At 36.8% G+C, this 16,143-nt stretch overlaps 1 protein-coding gene across 2 annotated transcripts; it reads right to left on the reverse strand.

The window, feature by feature from the left end:
* Window positions 1-516: 516 nt before the first annotated feature.
* On the reverse strand, window positions 517-13,704 carry LOC129348796 (vacuolar protein sorting-associated protein 37C-like). Of its 2 annotated transcripts, none has more exons than XM_055010235.1 (5): window positions 13,215-13,704; window positions 12,229-12,338; window positions 9,939-10,110; window positions 6,125-6,207; window positions 517-5,180 (listed from the first exon to the last, which is right to left on the reverse strand). In XM_055010235.1, the coding sequence occupies exons 2-5, from the start codon at window positions 12,319-12,321 to the stop codon at window positions 4,452-4,454; spliced, it is 1,077 nt and encodes a 358-aa protein (XP_054866210.1). In that variant the 5' UTR covers window positions 12,322-12,338; window positions 13,215-13,704; the 3' UTR covers window positions 517-4,451. The 2 variants fall into 2 exon arrangements, with proteins under 2 accessions (XP_054866210.1, XP_054866211.1); XM_055010236.1 differs by having other exon boundaries at window positions 13,579-13,684.
* Between the last annotated feature and the right edge of the window lie 2,439 nt (window positions 13,705-16,143).

Here is a 16,143-nt window from a genome sequence, read left to right on the forward strand (position 1 = left end):
ATACTTGATTACTAAAATAATCGATAGCTGCAGCAACGTCTGTCAGGAAATGCTGATATCATGTAGACTGAACCTGGCATAAGAGTCCTGTACCGCAGCTCTGGGTAAAACTGGTATGATTCTGCGTTTAAGTCCCTGACATGCAATCCATTAACGTACGCTTTTTACCGACCTATCCCAAAATAACCCCCTTTCCAGTGATTCCCCGTTTGGTTTCTAGGTAGACTAGAAAACACTGAAGTCTTAACAGCAGTACAGTGTTTCAAAGGCAATCATTCCACATCTCATCTCACTGATGAAGGAAATATTGTGACGTTTGGAAACACTCGTTTGTGACGATATCAGAGCACCAGGAGGAGAAAGTTTCAACGTAAAGTGATAGTTGTTTGGTGAAAATGTTGAAGAAACTGCTCAGAGGAAATGTAAAAGTATTCGACTTCAAGGCAGCACTTCCACGTTTAGCTTAGGTTCTTCCACAGCAGAATACAAATTTAGAGAGAGGATTATTTACGAATCTCACATCACTGCAGTTGCAATTTTATTTGAATTGATTGAATCGACACAAAACTGACGGCCAGCCTTGATATGTTCACTCCATTAAACTACACATGCCACACTTATTCTCACTCATAGTGCGAATGGAAGGGAAGTCAAACTGTTTTCCTCTGGGATCATCAGTTCGTCTTCAACGAGCAGGGATGGACAGAAGAGAGGGATGGACGGGAGGAAGGGGAAGACAAAGAAGGGATGAGTCTCTGGGGGAACAAGAAGAATGCAGTGGACAAATGTTTAACGCGTTTGTGTGTTCAACTTAGCGTGTCAACGACGAAGGTTTGGGCAAGCATCAGTGTCTTCAGGTAGGGTTTGACCACAGAACTCCTCCTACACCTTCATTAGACCGTCTACATTTCACATCTAACGCTTCTAACCAACTAAAAACTATTTCCTGTTCTTAGCACTGGAAATGGTCCAATCCCCTTTAGTTCCCCAAACATGTCGGCAGCCCAGAGATTTGAAGGGGAAAAATGCCTTAAGGCCAAAGCTCTTCAGCTCTGATACAGTGATTGAGTTACGTTTGTACAATACTAGAGTGCTCTTTTGTCGTTTTGTGTCTCATTTTTTAAATACTTTGTCTTGTTTTTGTTGTTTTTTTATCCATATTTTATCTGACTTTTGTCGTTTGTCTCACGTTTATGTCGTTTCGTGTTTTTTTTGTCTCTCTTTTGTCGTCTATTTTTTGTTTAGTTTCTCACTTTTGTCAGTTTTGGTCTCGTTTCTGTCATTTGTGTAATTTTTTTGTATCGTTTTTGTCGTTTTGTCCATTTTTTTCACTTTGTCACTTTTTTGCCTCTTTGTTTTGTTCTGATTTTTTGTCATTTTGTCACGTTTTTGTAATGTCTTGTTTTTGTCCTCATTTTGTCTAATTTTTGTCGTTTGTCTCACCTTTTTGTCATTTTCTGTTTCCTTTTTTTCTTGCTTGTGGTTTTTGTCTTATTTTGTCATCTTATGTTTTGCTTTGTTATGCATGCCGTTTTGTTTGGTCTCGTTTGTCATTTATCCATTTTTTTGTTGTTTTGTAACTTGTCTAATTTTTTGTCTTTTTGTTTAATTTTGTGTCGTTTGTCTCATTTTTTGATGTTTTGTGTCTCATTTTTGTAATATTTTGTCGTGTTTTTGTTGTTTCTATGTCTTTTTTATCTGACTTATGTCATTTTGATCATATAGTAAAACTGGTCCGGCCAACTGGAGATCAAACTGGGCTGAATGTGGAACTAAATTGAGTTGGACACCCCTGGGTTACGCGATCTAATGTGTCCTTTAGCTGTTTAAGTTGAGTCATGTATACTCTGTCAAAGATCTGTTTCTGACAGCAGCAAATTCTGTAAAAATGTACAAACGTCTCAGTAAAGAAACAGCGACACCTTGCGGTAGGGATATGCACCAGTAGAGTTGTTCATGACTCATCCAAGCTGCACCACCCTCTATTTTTAGAGCATCAGAGAACCATGCATAATGGAAAAGGTGCTGCTTGCTGTATTGAATCCACAAAAAAAATCACTTTCAAGTTCTGCTATTCCTCTCAGTGCAACAGTATTTTAAGACAACGGCAGTTTTCAGTGAAGAAAACTCTGCCGATGCTCCACGTAGCAGTAAACAGCTCAGGACCAAAACCAGAGCAAAGAGGAAACTCATGTTTCTGGGTCTGCCTGATGCAAAGACAATATTTAATGCTGCTTCTTCAAATCTTCACTGACATTTATTAGAATCAGAACAGTGGGTTATTTTGGAGACTTAGACACAGGAGGGCCTAGAAAGTGGTTTATCAGTAGCCAAACCGACAACAGGGGAATAGTTTGTAGTTGGGAGAAGGTTTACAACAGGGGTGTTCAACATGCGGCCCGTGGGCCAAAAGCAGCCCTCCAAAGGGTCCAATCCGGCCCTCAAAGTGTAAAAATTCCACAGAAGACATTAACTGCAGATTGTAAATTAGTAAAACTATAAATTTAAAATCACTTCTAGACTAGATTTTTTGTGGCTTTGTGTCTTGTTTTTGCTGTTTTTTGTCTGACTTCTGTCATTTGTCTTATGTTTCTATCGTTTTGTTTCTCGTCTTTGTCGTTTTGTTTTTTTTGTCTCGTGATTTGTCCATTTTTTTTGTTGCTGTGTAATTTTTTGATCAAATTTTTGTCTTTTTTTGTTGTGTTTTGTGTCTTGTTTTTGTCATTTTGTCTCACTTTAATAAAAATTTGCTTTTGTCTTTTTTTTGTCTGACTTTTGTCATTTGTCTCATGTTTTTGTTGTTTCGTGTTTCCTTTGTGTCTCGCTTGTGTTTTTTGTCTTATTGTTGTCATTTTGTGTTTTGCTTTATTCATTGCTTTGCATGCCGTTTTGTGTTTTTCTGTCTCATTTTTGTCATTTGTCCATTTTTTTGTCGCTTTGTAATTAGTATGTCTAATTTTTTTGTCTCTTGTTTTGTCATTTGTCCCTTTTTTTACATTTTGTGTCTTATTTTTGCAATATTATGTCTTGTTTTGGTTGGGTTTTATGTCTTTTTTTATCTGACTTTTGTCGTTTTGATCATATAGTAAAACAGGTCCGGCCCACTGGAGATCAAACTGGGCTGAATGTGGAACTAAACTGAGCTGGACACCTCTGGGTTACAGCGTACACCTTCGTCCTGTTCGCTAACATATGTTTTCTTCCCTGTTTTTCCTCTTCAGTAACTCTTTCTTAAATGATGAACAATACTGAGAACTAAATAACAGGTGGCCCAAACTAAAAAAACCCAGCTCACAGTTCTGATTCCCAGCTAGCTAGCGCGTTAGCATGCTCCAGCTACAGTAGTTCCCCAACTAGCAGTGCGAACAGCTAGCGGTCCAGATATGAAGGGGAAAATTTTATATGAATTTTGAGAAAATTTGCCAAAGACAATCCAAGACAATCCAAGTAGATTCCCATTTCTATTCACTGCTGAACATTAGGAGTTCTTTTCATCTGTTTCTATTGCACTTGGTCACATATTGCTTTTATGAATTTTTCCACAACAAAGTCTAAAAACGTCTTCTATGATATTTCAAGATTTTTTCTAAATTTTTGGCATTTCCACGCAGGTTTTTTTTTTAAAACTATGAACATAAAAATAAGTGGATCGATGTGAAGATCAATGTGAAGAACAAACTTCACTGCACCGGTTTGTGGTGAAACACTGATGCTAACACAAAGCTGCAGCTAACTTCCTGTTAGGATTAAATCAGAGGAAAGGAGCAAAGCGAATCACTGCCATCAGCAGAAGCTTCTTAGGTTAAAGAAAGTAAAGTGTGACTTTGTGATTCTGGATTCCCACTGCCGACCAGTTACAGACCCCACACAATCATGCACATTAATCATTAAACAAGAGTTCTACTTTGTGTCAGTCATTTGCTTTTCCATTTTAAATCCATTTGTTGGAGCCCGTGAGTGATAAAAGTCAAACCTTCCAACAGGAGCCACAGACGGACTCGTTCAGTCGGCTATCTGACACTGACGTAGTGTTACAAAGACTGAATTCGTCACGTATTTTTCATAAAGGGGAGTGCACTTGTGTGTTTATAAGGACTTTCTGATTGCCAAAGAGCAATACACACACTAGAAATGAAAGGAGAGGTAAGAGTGAGCGCATGAAGGGCCGGATAAAGTGTTTGAACACTTAAACACAACGCAACAACCTGAGACTAGTGAGGGCGAGTGAGGATGACACTGGAAGGGGAAAGGAAAGAGAGACAGACCATTGGAGAAAGAGAGAAATAGTGCAACAAAGAGAAGTAAAGCAAGAGACCTCTGGAGTGTGGGAGCACAGGAGAAAGGAAGAAGTTAGGGTCAGGAGAGTGGAGCTGAGGGAGGGAAGTGAAAAGGGTGAAACAGCAAAGAGGGAGGAAACTCAGAAGAACTGAGAGACAGGAGCTTTAGTGCTTTCAAGAGTACTGCTGTGGAACTCCATATCCTGGTCTGTAGATGGGTCTCCCCGTTGGCGACTGAGAATTGGAATAGGCGGGCCCTGCTGGGTAGCTGTAGCCCCCGTAGCTGTAGGAGGCCGGGTAGGGGGCAGGACCGCTTTGGGGGTGGTTGGGGGTGTACTGGCCGAACGCTGAGCCTCCGTGAGGGGCGGGGAAGGAGGGCTGAGTTGGGTAAGGACAGGCGGCTGAGGCTGGAGGCCCAAAAGCGGGCCTTGGGCCGGAGTAGCTCCCTGTTGGGTTGAAGGGCGAGCCTGAACCTGGGTAAGGAGGGAACTGTGACGGCGGGTTGGCCGCCGCCGCTGCCGCTGCCGCAGGGGGAGGGTTCGGCGGGGAGATGGGGTAGGGGCTGTAGGGCAGCCCAGAGGATGCCCCTGCAGACGACGAGGCTGGATGAGAGGCGTTCTGGTAGCTGGAGGACGGAGGTTTGGAGCTCGGCTGCTGCTGATTGGTGGTGGAGGCCGTCGTCGTGTGCTGATTCCACGGGGAGGGCGTGGAGGCGGCGTCCTGGCTGATGACGCCCGATGATGACGTCATGGCGGCGGAAGTGCTCTCGCTTCTCTGTCGCAGGATCTCCTGGAGTTTCTCTATCCGCACACGTCTTTTGTGGGCGAGAGAGCGCAGGGAGAGGAAACGGTCGAGGAAGGAGTCCAACGGCAGAGACCCGTCCAGAAACTCATCGGCTAGAGCCTGCAGACGAGACAGCAGCAAGAGGAAGTCAGGATTATTACTGAGATAGCACCAAACTCCCCCTGAACTGGTTTCTCAAGGTACCTCACAGCAAACACTTCTACCCGCATTACTGCTGAGGTGAACAGTAAGGGATCCGTTTAGACCAGCGGTGTCGAACTCATTTTAGACACAAAACGTCAAAAAAAAATGACACAAACGACACAAAACAAAAAAATTAGACAAACAAGTTACAAAGCAACAAAAAAAATGGACAAACGACAAAAACGAGACAAAAAACACCCAAAACGGCACGCAAAACAACGAATAAAGCAACAAAACACAAAATGACAGCAATAAGACAAAAACCACAAGCGAGACGAAAAGGAAACAGAAAGCGACATAGACAAGAAACAAAACGACAAAAACATGAGACGAACGACAAAAGTCAGACAAAAAAACAAAAACAAGACAAAATATTACAAAAATGAGACAAAACGACAAAACAACAATGAACAATCTAGTATTTTACTTTATGATCAAAACAACTTGTCATGGTCTAGAAATGAATTTAAATTTATAGTTTTACTAATTTACAATCTGCAGTTAATGTCTTCTCTGGAATTTTTACACTTTGAGGGCTGGATTGAACCTTTTGGAGGGCTGCTTTTGGCCCGCGGGCCACATGTTGTACACCCCTGACGTAGACGATCCACTAAGTCTTCATCTGTTTCATGCACTAACATTTAGATTTGTTTCAAACACTAACTCTGGAACGATAACAACGTTAAATTTCAAGGCAAAATGACCCATTAATTACACATTTTGGTTCTTTCATAGATGGATGTTCTACTGTGACCTTTCTGCTATGGCAGTTCTCCGTTCTTCTTCTTCACTCTCACAAGGGTACCTAACAAAGTGGCATGTGTGGCCAGTGAGGGTGTGTTTGAAAGGTGAACACTAACCTCTGACTCTGCCTCCGTTTTGCCGCCCTCTGTCTGTAGTCTGGAGAACAACGCCTGTGGAGACACCTGGCCCACCATCCCATCTGAGGAGATAAAAATCAAACAATAATTCCAGCACAGCGCAGAAAAAACCTGTTCAGTCTGATCTCCAGTGGACCGGACCAGTAAAACCACAACATAATAACTAATAAATAACCACAACTGCATTTTCCTTTGTTTTAGTGCAAAAAAGTACATTCTGAAAATGTTCACATTTAAGGAATTAACTTTTTAGTAAACATCATGAACAACCTGACATTCATGAAGAAAAATAAATTCAGTTTCATCAACATTCAGCCTCAGTTTATCATTTCCACATTACAACTTCCAGATCACAGAGTGTCTACAAAGGAACACAACATTTAGTCATCTGGAACTGAATCATAAAAGATTTTACTTTAAAAAAGACAAAAAACAAGAAAAACGACAAAATATTATTTAAAAAAAAAAGAGACACAAAATGACAAAAAAATGGACAAACAACAAAAACGAGAAAAGAAACAAAAACTGCCAAAAACGGCACACAAAACAACCAATAAAGTAAAACACAAAATGACAAAAAAAAGGGCAAAAACCACAAGCAAGATGGAACACAAACACAAAACGACAAGAATGAGAAACAAAACGACAAAAACATGAGACGAAAGTCAGACAAAAAAGACAAAAAACTACAAAAACAAGACAAAATATTACCAAAATGAGACAAAAAATGACAAAAAACTTGACAAATGACACGAAACAAAAAAAGAGACCAAAAATTCTACAAAAAGTTACAAAGCGACAAAAAAATGGACAAACGACGCAAGCAAGACAAAAAAAGAAACACAAAACGACAAAAATGAGAAACAAAGCAATAAAAGCATGAGATAAGCAACAAAAGTCAGACAAAAAATACAATAAACAACAAAAACAAGACAAAATATTCAAAAAAATGAGACAAATGACAAAAGCACAATGATTCATGATTAAAATGACAAAAACGAGACAAAAAACAAAACAACAAAAATGGCACACAAAGCAACGAATAAAGCAAAACAGAAAATGACAAAAATAAGACAAAAAACACAAGCGAGATGAAAAGGAAACACAAAACGACAAAAACGAGACAAAAGTCAGATAAAAAGCGACAAAAACACGACAAAATATTTCAAAAATGAGACACAAAATGACAAAAGAACAATGAACCTGAATCCAGTATTTTACTTTAGGATCAAAACAACTTGTCATGGTCTTTTCGTTAGCTTTGTATCTATTTTTTTGTACCTTTTTTGTTTTATTTCGACTCATTTATCTAATTTTTTTTTCATTTTGTGTCTCATTTTGGTATTATTTTGTCTTGTTTTTGTTGTTTGTCTGACTTGTCGTTCGTCTCACGTTTTTGTCGTTTTGCTTCTCGTTTTGGTCTTTGTCTCACTTGTGTTTTTTGTCTATTTTCTTGTCATTTCGTCTCGTTTTTGTAATTTTTTGTCTTGTTTGTGTCTGTCCATTTTTTTCTTGCTTTGTATCGTTTTTGTCCATTTTTTGGTTTGCTTCGAGTCATTTATCTAATTTTTTGTCATTTTGTGTCTTATTTTTGTAATACTTCGTCCTGTTTTTGTTTTTTTGTCTTTTTTTGGTCTGCGTTTTGTCGTTTGTCTCGTGTTTTTGTCGTTTTGTTTCTTGCTTTTGTCATTTTTTTGGTCTCGTTCGTGTAATTTTTTGTCTTGTGTGTGTCATTTGTCCATTTTTTGTTGCTTTGTATCTTTTTTTGGCTCTTTTTTTGTTTCATGTCATTTATCAAATTTTTTGTCATTTTTTTCCTCACTTTTGTCATTTTGTGTCTTTTTTAGTATTTTGTCGTTTTTGTTTTGTCTCTTTGTTCTCACTTTCGTCTCATGTTTTTGTCGTTTTGTTTCTTGCTTTTAGTTGCTTTGTGTTTCCTTTTTGACTCGTTTGAGTTTTTTGTCGTGTTGTTTCTCGCTTTGTCATTTTTGTGTCTCGTTTGTGTCGTCTGTGTAAGTTTTTGTCTTGTTTGTGTCGTTTGTCCATTTTTTCGCTAGCTTCGTACCTTTTTTCCCTTTTTTGTGTTGTCATTTTGTGTCCCCATTTTTGTCATATTTCATCTGACTTTTGTGGTTTTGATCCTCCAGTAAATCCTCTATGGTTCAGTTCCAGATGACTAAATGTTGTGTTTCTTTGTAGACACTCTGTGATCTGGAAGTTGTAATGTGGAAATGATAAGCTGAGGCTGAATGTTGATGAAACTGAATTTATTTTTCTTGAGAAATTTCAGGTTTTTCATGAGGTTCAGTAAAAAGCTAATTCCTTAAATGTGAACATTTTTGCACTAAACCAAAGGAACCATTAGAAGTTGTGGTTATTTCTAGGTTATTCTGCTGTGGTTTTACTGGTCTGGTCCACCGTAGATCAGACTGGACTGAATGTGGAACCTGGACGAAGATGAATTTGACTACCCTGATATAGAATATGTAAAAGTTGAACTTTTTAATTACATTATGAAAACAGCCTTTTTTATATTCTGTTTTTGGAGCTGTAGAGTTTCAGATGATAGCTCAGATATTTGTAGTAGAGGGATTAAATTTTAAGTTTCAAACAGAGATCTCAGGTGCTGTCAGGTATGCAGTCGGGCAAACACTCCTTGGTATGCAAATTATATGTAAATCAGCCACATTTTGTATGCAAATGAGATGTAAATGAACAGCTCCTTGCCCCTCCCCTCCAAGTCAAGACAGGGACAGGAAGTTGTCAACATTGAAAAAAAAGACACAAAAATTTGACAAACAAGTTACAAAGCAACAAAAAAAATGGACAAACGACAAAAACAAGACAAAATATTACAAAATGAGACACAAAACGTCAAAAAAAGAGACAAACGACGATAATATTTAAAAAATTATACAAACAAGTTACAAAGCAACAAAAAAAAATAGACAAATGAAAAAAATGAGACAAAAAAATACAAAATGGCACGCAAAACAAATAAAGCAAAACACAAAATGACAAAAATATGACAAAAACCACAAGCGAGACAAAAAGGAAACACAAAACGACAAAAACGAGAAACGACAAAAACACGAAACGAACGACAAAAGTCAGACAAAAAAACAACAAAAACGAGACAAAAAATTACAAAATGAGACACAAAATTACAAAAAATTTGACAAACGACACAAAAAAAATTAGACAAACGAGTTACAAAGTAACAAAAAAATGGACAAACAACAAAAACGAGACAAAAAACCACAAAATGGCATGCAAAACAACGAATAAAGCACAACACAAAATGACAAAAATAAGACAAAAAACACAAGCGAGACAGAAAACAGAAACACAAAACGACAAAAATGAGAAACAAAACAAAAAAACGAGATGAACGACATAAGTCAGACAAAAAAACAAGACAAAATATTGCAAAAATGAGAGATTTTTTGACTGTAAAAAAATTGGCTCTACAAAATAATAAAACCTTTACTGCCTCTGTTTAACCCACGGCACGGTAACGTGTCTTATACTGAACCATGGAAAGGCAGAATGTAAAGGTCTTTTCTTCTGAATCGTGTTTACAGAATGGACAAACAGTTAAAGAAAACTGAAGAGAAACATTTCCTTTGTTAATCGGAGAAACATGGAGATGTAACAGGGATTTTTTGTTTAATAAATATGACTCTTCTGGTGGATTGCAGAAAAACATTGGTGACATATCCAAAGACTGGACCGACATAATCACATTTAACAGTCCATGCATTCATCCTCCACTGGCCCATCGTCGCCCTACCTCTCAGGGAGCTGTGTTGTCTGTAGGTTTCTCTGACGGCCTCCAGCTGAGAATATCTCTCCACCAGCAGCTCCTTTTGTGTCTCCAGACGAGGCTTCATGTCCAGGTTCTGCTCAGCCAGGCTGCGGTTCGACGCCAACGCCATCTCTCTTTCCAGCTGGATGTTCTGGATCTGAGGTGAAGAAGCATAGGGAATTATTATTCTATCTGTTTGTCATTTAATTTAGTTTATTTGATGTATTTCAGACATGCTACAGTAGCATAAAAGAAACAGAACAACCAAATCCAGAATGAGTCACATATTGAACATCTAGTCTTCATGGTGAAACGAGCATGTGGATTTTTAAATTAAACATTTCTTCTTAATTCATAATTTGCTAATTTTACTTCTGAACAGTTGTTGGATGTTATCAAGGAGTAACATGCGGCTGACTTTGAACATTATTCACGCAGTTCTGAGCTCATTATGTACGATCCTTATAGCTGTAGATCAGGAGAGTCCTACTCATTCTAGTTCAGGTTCCACATTCAGCCCAGTTTGATCTCCAGTGGACCGGACCAGTTTTACTATATAATCAAAACGGCTAAAGTCAGATAGAAAAAGAAAAAAAAACAACAAAAACAAGACAAAACATTACAAAAATGAGACACAAAATGTCAAAAAAATTAGACAAACGACACAAAATAAACAAAAAGAGACAAAAAATTTGATTAAAAAAAAAGTTACAAAGCAACAAAAAAATGGACAAACAACAAAAACGAGACAAAAAAAAACACAAAACGACAAAAATGGCAGACAAAACAACTAATAAAGCAAAATACAAAATGACAAAAATAAAAGAAAAAACCACAAGTGAGAAAAAAATGAAACACAAAATGACAAAAATGAGAAACAAAACGACAGAAACATGAGACAAAAGTCATACAAAGAAAGCCAAAAAACAACAAAAACAAGACAAAAAATTACAAAAATGAGACATAGCATGACAAGAAATTTGACTAACTACACAAAACAAAACAAAAAAGAGACAAAAAATTTGACAAAAAAGTTACAAAGCAACAAAAAATGGACAAACAACAAAAATGAGACAAAAAACACAAAACGAGACACAAAACAACGAATAAAACAAAACACAAAATGACAAAAATAAGACAAAAAATACAAGCGAAATGAAAAGGAAACACAAAACAAGAAACAAAACGACAAAAACAAGAGATGAAAGACAAAAGTCAGACAAAAAATAACAAAAACAAGACAATTGCAAAAACAAGAGAAAATGCCAAAAAATTTTACAAACGACACGAAATAAAACAAAAACTAGAAAAAAAATTAGACAAAAAATTGGACAAAAAATTAAACAAGTTACACTGCCATAAAAAAAACACTAAACGACAAAAACGGCACACAAAACAATGATATAGCAAAACACAAAATGAAAAAAATAAAGACAAAAAACACAAACAAGACAAAAAGGAAACACAAAACAAACAAACAAAAAACAGCAAGAAAACTACAAAAACATCAGACGAACAAGTCAGACAAAAAACAGAACAAGAACAAAAGAACAAATATTTTAAAAATGAGACACAAAATGACAAAAAATTTGACAAACGACACAAAACTAAACAAAAAAGAGACAAAAGTTACAAAGCGACAAAAAAATGGACAAACAACAAAAACAAGACAAAAAACACAAAACGACAAAAATGCCACACAAAACAATGAATAAATCAAAACACAAAGTGACAAAAATAAGACAAAAAACACAAGCGAGATGGAATAAAGCAAAACACAAAATGACAAACAAAATGACAAAAAACATGACACGAAAATCAGACAAAAAAAGACAAAAAAACAACAAAAAAAGACAAAATATTAAAAAAATGAGACACAAAATGACAAAAGAACAATGAACAATCTAGTATTTTACTTTCTGATCACAACAACTTGTCATGGTCTAGAAATGATTTTAAATTTATAGTTTTACTAATTTACAATCTGCAGTTAATGTCTTCTCTGGAATTTTTACACTTTGAGGGCCGGATTGGACCCTCTGGAGGGCCGCTTTTGGCCCGCAGACCGCATGCTGACACCCCTGACCTCTCTATGTTAACATGCTGCTGTTACAAATTTATTTCCTATTCTTCTACTTTATTAATTAGAATGACAGTCCAGCTCATCCTACCAAACACCTCTAAATTAAATTCTTAACTCCTCATAAAACTATTTCCTCCAACTCTGAGACAGCGATGTGAAGATGGGAAGCCAACAGTGAAGCATCATCTTTACCTCATCGGACTCCAGCGCCATAGACTCCACCCTCTCCGGGTTGTCCAGCAGCTCCTGCAGCTCCGATTGGCTGAGATCCTGGAGCTTCTCCATTTGATTTGCCAGGATGGCTGTTCGTCAGAGAGAAGCAAGGAAATGAAAGTTAAAAGTGTTTGGAAACAGAAAGTGGAATGGTTCCAATCATGAGCCCGTAATTATTAGTCCCATGTTGAAAACTCAAGGCAAAAGAAGCCACCTATTCATCTAATCCAGGGGTGTCCAACATGTGGTCATTTTTTCATTTTTGGAATATTTTGTCTTGTTTTTGTTGTTTTTTGTCTGACTTTCGTCTCATGTTTTTGTCATTTTGTGTTTCCTTTTTGTCTCGCTTGTGTTTTTTGTCTTATTCTTGTCATTTTGTGGGGGTTTTTTGTCTCATTTGTCTTGCTATTCTATTTTATTGTCGTTTTCTGTCTCACTTTTGTCATTTTTGGTCTAATCTTTGTCATTCGTCCATTTTTTTGTCGCTTTCTAACTTTTTTGTCTCATTTTTGTTTTGTGTCATTTGTCTCACATTTTGTTCCTCGTGTTTGTCATTCTGTGTCTCATTTTTGTAATATTTTGTCTTGATTTTGCTGTTTGTCTGACTTTTGTTGTTTATTTCATGTATTTGTCATTTTGTGTCTCGTTTTTGTCATTTTTGGTCTAATTTTTGTCATTTCTAGATTTTTTTTGGCGAATTCTAATTTTTTGTCTCATTTTTGTTTTGTTTCGTGTCGTTTGTCCCATTTTTTGTGGGATGTGGACCCTGGATTAGAATAAGTTGGACACCACTCGTCTACTCCCTTAATAAAACTACAATCATGTCGGTGGCAAACAAGACAGAAACACTTTCAGAATGTAACGCTGTCCAGATAGAGCAGCTAGTTAAAGTCTAAACACACACACACTGCCCAGGTGAGTGACTGTAGGCCAGAAAACAGGTGAAGCCGGGAAACGGTACTCACACGGGGCTAGCAAACCAGATTCGGTGCGACACTGAGCGGTGGTGACATCCAACACCACCTCTTTATTTCCACTGACACGTCCTCAGGATCTCCGACCTTCCTCTTCCCACGCGGAATCCAGCTCAGTGGAAACAAGCCGAGTGGTTTTCGACGCCCTGTGGCCGGGGACCTAGCTAGCTACGGGCCGGTCTCAGCCGTCGGTTCGGCGGTGAATCCGGTGACAGCAGCGGTCGGTGCGATCGCAATGTCAGCCTCTCAACTTCAGGGAAGCCCGACGGTTTGCCGACCGAAAACGGAGCTCACAGCGACGCCGCTCGGTCCTGACGACGACCACCAAACGTCTCCGTGTCTAGAAAACACTTACTGTGATAAACAGACGACAGCAGTTGGCCGAATTTGTCCCAGAATGGAGGAAATCCGACTAAAAATAGCAAAGTTTCACTCCACACTGACAGGAGCGGCCGCCATCTTTGGAAGCGTCTACGGTTTGCGGGTGTGGACGACACAGAAATACTCTAAAACCGAAGCCGTGGACTTCAACAACCCCCTTATTTATGTTTAGAAACGTTTCAAATAATTATAGTTTTCCGATACATTCAGGTGTAATTATTTTTTAACACATCCAGTCTTAAATATGATGTCCCCCGCACGGCAGGCTAATGGTACGGTCCCGGTGCTCAGCTGACATAAGGGAAACCCCCACGTGACAACTACTGTTTTATTTTTGTCATTTTCTGTTTTGCTTTCTTCATCGTTTTGTGGGGGTTTTTTTGTCGCGTTTTTGTCGTTTGTCAATTTTCTTGTCGCTTTGTAATTTTTTTGTAGAATTTTTTTGTCTTTTTTTGTTTTGTTTCATGTCGTTTGTCAAATTTTTTGTTGTTTTGTGTCTCATTTTTGTAATATTTAGTCTTGTTTTTGTTGTTTTTTGTCTGACTTTTGTAGTTCCTCTCAAGTTTTTGTTGTTTTGTTTCTTGTTTTTGTCGTTTTGTGTTTCCTTTTTGTTTTGCTTATGGTTTTTGTCTTATTTTTGCCATTTTGTGTTTTGCTTTATTCATTGTTTTGTCTTTTTTGTGTCGTTTTTGTCGTTTGTCCATTTCCTTGTCACTTTGTAATTTTTTTGTTCATTGTTCTTTTGTCATTTTGTGTCTCATTTTTGTAATATTTTGGCTTGTTTTTGTTGTTTTTTGTCTGACTTGTCGTTCGAACAGAGACAGCACGATTTGTCATTGAAAATGAAATCTGGAATTGAAAGAGGAAACATTAAATGTTTGTAAATAAACAACTTTTATAGACTCTGAAAAAAAGCCTACTAAAACTAAAAACGTAGATATTCAAATTCCATAATTATTTATTCTGGAAACAATTACTTATCAATAAAAAATGACTGGATATCACTAAAATGTCAACAAAATAACCGTCTGAATTTAATACCAACCACCTTCTAATTAGCTAAACAATCATAAAATGAGCTGATTCAGAAATATTTTGGATTGTGTTCTTTTTATTAAGTTCAGATAATCATGACAGATGTTTCTTTTCTGGCAATATATCACCTTTTATATGTAAAATAACAAATTAAATCCCTTTCCACTAAGTTCCCCATCATAGAAACACCTCTCCAAGAAGTGTGTTGATTCCAGATCACATGACCTGCTCCGCATGATGTCATTTCCTCCTGAAGAAAAGACCGGCCAGACTCCAAGGCTTTCTGAGTTATTTAATATAAAATAGTCAACAGGTTTACTGCAATAGCTTTAGAAATAACTTTACATTTAACTCAGTTGTATCTATAATATTTAGAAGAATCTTTCTCTAAAATGCCATGTGGTGTTTGGTTATAGGCGGCCATGTTGGTTTTAGGCCTAAAAACAGCAAAAATGTCGACTATGATACAAAAAGTCCTGCTGTTATATATAGACCCATCCAGAATGACTTGGAAATGATCCATAATTACAGAAAATTAGTCCAGAATGACATGAAATTTGTCTGAAATGGCTCAAGCATTATTCCAAGATTTTTTTAAAAAATGTCCAAAATGACTCAAAAAATGTCCAAAATTGCAGAAAATTAATCTAGAATGACAAGAAATTTGGCCAAAATGACTTGAAAAAGGTCCAAGGTGACAAGAAATTTGTCCAAAATGACTTGAAAAATGTCCAAGATGACAAGAAATTTGTCCAAAATGACCTGAAAATTGTCCAAGATGACAAGAATATTGTCCAAAATGACTCAAAAATTTCCAAAATGACAAGAAAATTCTCCCAAGGACAAAAAATGTCCAAAATAACTAGAAAATTGTCCAAAATTACAGAAAATTAATCTAGAATGACATGAAAATTGTCCAAAGTGACTCGATAATTGTCCAAAATGACTTGAAAATTGTCCACAATGACTCAAAAATTAGACTTAATGCAATATCTTAATAAATAACTTTCAATTTCAATTTGACTTAGTTGTATATATAATATTTAGAGGAATCTTTCTCTAAAATGCCATGTGGTGTTTGGTGATTTTAGGCCTGAAAACAACAAAAATGTCGACTATGATACAAAAAGTCCTGCAGTCATATATTGACCCAGATATTCAAAATGATTTCACTTTATTTGGGTATTTTTTGTACTTTGATATAATTTTCAGTTACATTTTTTTGATTATTTCTTTATATCTGTGTTTTTACAGTCATATTTTTCAATTTTTTTTAACAATGTCATTTTTTTTAAATGAACTGATTGCAGTATTCATATAACACACAGATGTATGTATGTTGCTAATTACATCCGTGTTGCTAAAACGTGAAGTGAACTCAGCTAGTATTTAGGTATTTAAAAGTAATCTGCCTTGTTGACATCCTTTATGTTAACTTGGTTAAAAAGCATGATACTGTTTATTGCTTTGATTTTTTAAAATTTATTTCGTAAATTATGTTTTA

Source organism: Amphiprion ocellaris, chromosome 4, assembly GCF_022539595.1.
Source record: "Amphiprion ocellaris isolate individual 3 ecotype Okinawa chromosome 4, ASM2253959v1, whole genome shotgun sequence".
Lineage (NCBI taxonomy): Eukaryota > Metazoa > Chordata > Actinopteri > Pomacentridae > Amphiprion > Amphiprion ocellaris.